At 36.5% G+C, this 6,573-nt stretch overlaps 1 protein-coding gene across 1 annotated transcript; it reads left to right on the top strand.

Annotated features, from left to right (window-relative positions):
• Positions 1–4,417: 4,417 nt before the first annotated feature.
• On the top strand, positions 4,418–4,855 carry LOC115222781 (histone-lysine N-methyltransferase SETMAR-like). The gene has a single exon (XM_029793080.1). The coding sequence runs from the start codon at positions 4,418–4,420 to the stop codon at positions 4,853–4,855; it is 438 nt and encodes a 145-aa protein (XP_029648940.1).
• Positions 4,856–6,573: the final 1,718 nt, after the last annotated feature.

Here is a 6,573-nt window from a genome sequence, read left to right on the forward strand (position 1 = left end):
GTAAAACATGGATTATGTTATTTCTTGCTATTTGCATGCGGAAAACTACAGCTCAACTCCAATTGAAACCAACTTTTTTCTGATTAGCGTATTTAAAAATCTGATCTTCAATATGAACTCAAAATGAACTTTTTTAAGAAATTATGTCATTTAGCTGTTATTTCTAGCATGTCAGGTTTTTCTGCTAATGATTTGATACTTTTATTCCATTGTTTTAGTAGAAATCTACGCGGTGCCCCAGCATGGCCACAGCTCATTAGCTGAAACTGGAAAAATCAAAATCAATCAAAAATGGGTAAAACATGAAGTTGTTAGCTGAAAGCTGGGAAGTGGAGGAGGGGAGGGAAATTGAGTGTTTTTTAAGAAAAATCAAAATTTAATTAAAAAAATTTCTTTTGCCAGTTTGTAATCTCTGTATTTTTCTGTGTGGATTAAAAAATTGAGATGGGGAGGGGGAAATTAATATTTTGAAAATGTGTTTTTTTGGCAGAATCATAATCTCTGAAATCAAAAACAGGAATCCAAAGAAATTTTTGAAAAATAAAAAATAAACAGAAGTGGGTAGAGATGCAAACACTTCTGCTTATTTTTTCTTTTTCAAAAATTTCTTTGGATTCCTGTTTAGGGTAGGGATGCAAACACTTTACTTCTGCCAAAAATTTAATTTGGGATTTTCCCTTTCTAAATTGCTTATATTCCTATTTGAAAATTCTACCCTAACCTTAACTCTACACCCCCAACTCTAAATTTTAATTCTTACCCTAAGCTCCAACCCCAACCTTAGCATATAGTTTGTTTGTTTGGTAATATTTTTCAAAACAATTTTATTCTCAACTTTTTTTCCTTTTTAAATTCTTTACATGCTTGTTTCACCATTTTACATTAAATGTTCATTAAATATTATTAAAACTTCAGAACTTCTTATAATGTATGCCATCATAATGTTTTGCTTTCATTTTATTTAATGAAATTTTATGGTTATAATATTTTTACTTTCATTCTGTGATAGCCTCTCATGCCAAAGATGCCAACCTTCAGATCCTATTTTCTGGTTGGATAAAAATTATCAAACTTTAAACCTATGTAACATTTTTCAAAAAAAAAAATGTTGGAATAGTGAATAAGAGAATCAGATTCAGCATGAAAAATTATATCAATATACCAAATTTGAAAATTTTCTCTTAATTTGAAAATTTCAATAATTGCAACAGCAATAGAAATGACCTGGTATCTATAAATCTATGGTTGAATGCATTCAGAATGAGCTTGAATTAATTTTCAAAGAAATATCCAAAATCTTCAGATTAGAACAAAGACCTCATTGATAGAAATAAAACTGTAGAAATACTTGTTAAGTATGATGTATACATGTTACAGTGAGAAAAGTAATATCAACGAAATTGTGTGAAGAGGCAAAAGCAAAACTGCCTAAAAGGATTGATTTTCCTGAAGACCATCATATTACTGTGATATCTGTAGCAGATCTTTTTATAATAAATATACCTTAATTACTCACAAAGGCAGCCTCGCAGGAGAAAAGCCACACCGCTGATATTTGCGATAAATCCTTCTCTCCTTCCTAGATGTAATTTAACCACTCAAAGACACATTCAAATATGAGAGAAGTCCATGACAGCAGTGTGCATAACATATCTATGTGATATCTATGGCAAATCATTCTCTGGAAACAGACTTGACTAGATACAAATACATTCATTCAGGAGAGAAATCATGTCACTTTGTTATCTGTGGTATATCGTTCTCTAGAAGTAGGAAATTAACTAAACACAGTTAAACAGGCCAGAATATTGGGTACTATTTTCCTGGCACCAGCACTAGTGAGGTTGCCATGTGATATTTGTGGCAAATCATTCTCTAGGAGTTATTTAACAGAACATCAATGCTTTCACACCAGAGAAAAGCTACTTCTATTTGATATCTGCATTAAATTATTCTCTCACAGCTATTCACAAACTGAAACGGATGCAGTGGAATTGTGCTTATCACCAGGATAATGAAGTGCACAGAAAAACCGCTAAGTGAAGGGGACGTAAACACCAGCATCGGTGGTCAAGCAATAGTAGGGGGACAAACACAGACACACATACATATATACGACAGGCTTCTTTCAGTTTCCGTCTACCAAATCCACTCACAAGGCATTGGTCGGCCCGGGGCTATAGCAGAAGACACTTGCCCAAGGTGCCACGCAGTGGGACCGAACCTGGAACCATGTGGTTGGTAAACAAGCTACTTACCACATAGCCACTCCTGCACCTATATTATATAACTTCTTTTTTTTTAATCTTTGTACATATTTCAGTCATTGGTCTGCTGCCATGCTGGAGCACCACCCTGAAGAGTTTCATCAAACAAATTTACACCAGCACTTATTCTGTCAGTGTCTTTTACCTCACTGCTAAGTGATAGGAATGTACATAAACCAACACTGGTCGTCAGGTAGTGGTGGGTGACAACCACATATATATATAGATAATGGGCTTCTTTCTGTTACTGCATATCAAATCCACTGACAAGGCTTTGCTTGGCCCAAGGCTTATTGTAGCGGACACTTCTACTATAGTGGAAGAACTGAAAACCATGGTTGGAAAGCAAACTTCCTACCACACAGATGTAGATAGATATACAGCCAGCATCTGTATATATTTTTGTACACCTGTATATCTATGCACTGACCATGTCCATGACAAAAATCACAGACTACAGCATACATGTGATCACAAAAACACAAATTTCACAACCTGCAAAGTAAACCCAATGATATCATATGGCACATTACCTCATGAAGGTCACTGCTAGCTCTCACTGTGCGCACAACCGTATGCTGCTATCTTGTATATATACTGAGATACGTGGCACCTTGCTGTCCTCAAGAAGACCTGTCCTATATGGCAGAAGTGTTAAGGTTGCTCTCTCTGGTGAGGAGGATTGGCCTACAAGGGTTCTGTGCCAGTGCCACAAGGGTCCTGTAATAGCACTCGTGCAGTATCATGTTAAAAGCACCCAGCGCACACTGTAAACCAAGCCAAATCAGACTGGATACTGGTGCAGCTCTCTGGCTTACCAGCTCCAGCCAAACCATCCAACCTATGCCAGCATGGAAACATTAAAGGATGATATCTCTTTACTCTCTCTCTTTTACTTGTTTCAGTCATTTGACTGTGGCCATGCTGGAGCACCACCTTTTAGTCAAGCAAATCGACCCCAGGACTTATTCTTTGTAAGCCTAGTACTTTTTCTATCGGTCTCTTTTGCCGCTAAGTCACGGGGACGTAAACACAACAGCATCGGTTGTCAAGCGATGTTGGGGGGACAAACACGCACACACATATATATACGACAGGCTTCTTTCAGTTTCCGTCTACCAAATCCACTCGCAAGGCTTTGGTCGGGCCGAGGTTATAGTAGAAGACACCCAAGATGCCACGTAGTGGGAATGAACCCGGAATCATGTGGTTGGTAAGCAAGCTACTTACCACACAGCCACATATCTTTTACCTTTATTTGTTTCAGTCATTTGATTCAATCGCAGTGCTTATGTTTTTAAAACCTGATACTTATTCTATCTGTTTCTTTTGCTGAACCACCAAGTTACAGGGATGTAAACACACCAACACCCATCGTCAAGTGGTGGTGGGAACAAACACAAATGCAAAGACACACAGCTACACAGATGTACAATAGGCTGCTTTTAGTTTCCATCTACTAATTCCACTAACAAAGCTTTGGTAGGCCCAATACTATAACAAATGACGGATCTTTTCGGTTTGACCGGCAATTTTTTTAATAATTTCCACGTAACTAAACACGTTTAAATTTCGTATACTGGTAGAATGTGTTTATAAAACATCTTTTTCTCTTGGCTTTATTGAGAAAATTCTATAGTTTGTAAGATATTTGTTTTTTTCTTCAATTTCAACCAATCAATGACGTCTATTGAGATGAAAACATTATGTGCCGTATGAATATGTCCCTCGTTTAAGAAACAGATTGGGTTTATACCCTTCCCCCCACCCCTAACCCTAAAACAGATTGAAATGCAATAGATCGATACTAGGGTCATAATTATGGGTGACAATTTCATATGACACCGCTAGAAAAAACTGCCGTTCAAACCGAAAAGATCCCAGACGACACTTGCCCAAGGTACCATGCAGTGGGGATGAACCTTAAAACACGTGGTTAGGAAGCAAGCTTTCTACTACACAGCCACACCTGTACGTATACACACATACATATAATGATGTGCTCGGAAAGTAATTGCGTATTTTTTTTGTTTTTGACCACTATGAAATATGTATCAACCAATCAAGTCACAGTTAAGGTCGAATGGGAGGGAAATGCCTAGAAATAGTATATCGTCTCTTCTATCAAAGCTATTTCAGTAATTAATTCCATGGATGAAAAGAAATTTCACAAACAACATATTCGTCATTGTTTACTGTATGAGTTTCGAAGGAATAGTTCCACTACAGAAGCAATGAAAAACATTTGTCAAGTGTATCCGGATGCAGTGAAAGCTCGTACGTGTCGGCTGTGGTTTAAAAGGTTTAAAGATGGTGATTATGACATATCCGACAGGCCTCGCTCTGGAAGACGACCTGCCCTGAATGACGAATTTTTGAATGAGACTATTGAATCAGATCCGCGTCAAAGCACCAGAAATTTAGCGCAAAAATTTAACGTGTCACGTTCAACTGTCCACGAACATCTCAAGCAAATTGGCAAAACATGCAAAGAAGGAATTTGGGTTCCACATGAGCTCACGCTTGAGAACCAAACACAACATTCCATCGCCTGCTGCAAACCCAAGACGGAAAAGGAAGATCTTTAGGATGGTAAGTTCTTCCACATCCTCCATACTCACCCGACTTAGCACCTACAGATTTCCATCGTTCCGATTATTAGAAGATTTTATAAGAGGCAAATCCCATTCAGAAACAGAGTCAATTGAAGACTTCAGATTATTTTTTTCAAGAAAAGAAATAGGATTCTTTGAACGTGGCCTAAAAAAAGTTACACACACACACACACACACACACAACATAACGTGAACTTTCAGAAATGTTTGCCTTTCATTGTGTTGCTATAAATACTGACAATTTTTCATGGTTCTTTCTACCTGCCCACTGTTTTCACTGATCTCTTCAAATGCACATATCTTTTGTCTTTCATCTTCATTGAACTTGTTCTTTGTAAAAACAATAATACGTAATATTTATTTTAGTGTTAATAAAGTGTTTTGTTATTGGAGTTGTTCTCCTTGACTATAGCAAATGTATATTAAATCTATCTATCTTCTATCTACCTATCATCTATCTCTATCTATCTATCTATCTATCTATCATCTATCTATCTATCATCAATCAATCAATCAATCATATATACAAAATATACACACATATAAACAAACAAGGAGTATGTGCGAGATTCCAATGTGCACAAACGTGTTGTATCGAAAGTTATGACATCCGCTTCGTCGCTTTATTCTGAGACTACGAATTCTTGACTAAAGGCTGGAAAGGTTACAAAGTTAAAAATCATTACACCAGGGAACAAAAAAAAAAAAAGATATTTCTCGTCTATCTGATTTCTCTCTACAAGATAATGCTTCCAAACTGAAATTTTCACGTTTTATTTTTGAAAACCCAGGATTAACTGTTACAAATAGGAAGTAAATTACAGATTTGGTAATTGAAGTCCTTTTAATGTTGCTAGTCACACGCCTACATTCATTTTATTTTCACTGGTCTGAATTCAGCGATTTAACAAATATAAACAATTACATGCTTGCTTGAAGTATCCTAATAACCTTTATACGTGTATGTAGTCTATTATTTAATTAGGGGTGGGGCAAAATGAGTAAGTTCTGATTTCTGCTTATTCTTTCCTTTCCTGTTTGAAATCATTACATTGGAAATATTCCGTCGTTATTTTGTACTGTTGCGTCATCTTCAGGAGTAAAAATTGATCAGCATAGTTGTTGAAGTTGAGGAAGCCCAAAACGTAGTCAGGTGGCCTTTTTCAGTAAATTTTGATATTTTCACCGAAAAAACGAAAAAACCCTCGGGTTTTTCCATGTAATCAAGTACCCTGACCTAATATGCTACAAACCACTTACTTTTGTTCGAAAAAAAACTCCCTCTGATTAGAATAGCCGCGCATCACGTCGTTTGATTATTTTAGATAAAAGTACACTGTATCCTGGATTTCTTATTCCTGCTTTAAATCAAAGCTTGCTAATTACTATAGCGACATCTATGTGTTTAGGTGTTTTCGCTCATTAAACACTCACAACGCCCAGTCTGGGAATCGAAACCGTGATCCTACGACCGTGAGTCTGTTCCCCTAACCTCTAATCCATTGCACCTCCACATGTAGATAGCTATGTGCACACACTAAATATGTAGGCTATATACACATATACTTAGACCAATATATGCACAAAATATGTAGAATATATGTACTATATACGCAGACAAGCATCCCCTGTATCTTATACTGTTTCTTTTTTTATTTCAGAAATATCAGATGACATTGGCACACAAAAAT

This window comes from Octopus sinensis, linkage group LG21, assembly GCF_006345805.1.
Source record: "Octopus sinensis linkage group LG21, ASM634580v1, whole genome shotgun sequence".
Lineage (NCBI taxonomy): Eukaryota > Metazoa > Mollusca > Cephalopoda > Octopoda > Octopodidae > Octopus > Octopus sinensis.

Coding starts and splice junctions, on each gene's coding strand:
- LOC115222781 (XM_029793080.1), top strand. CDS start 4,418: ATGGATGAAAAGAAATTTCACAAACAACATATTCGTCATTGTTTACTG.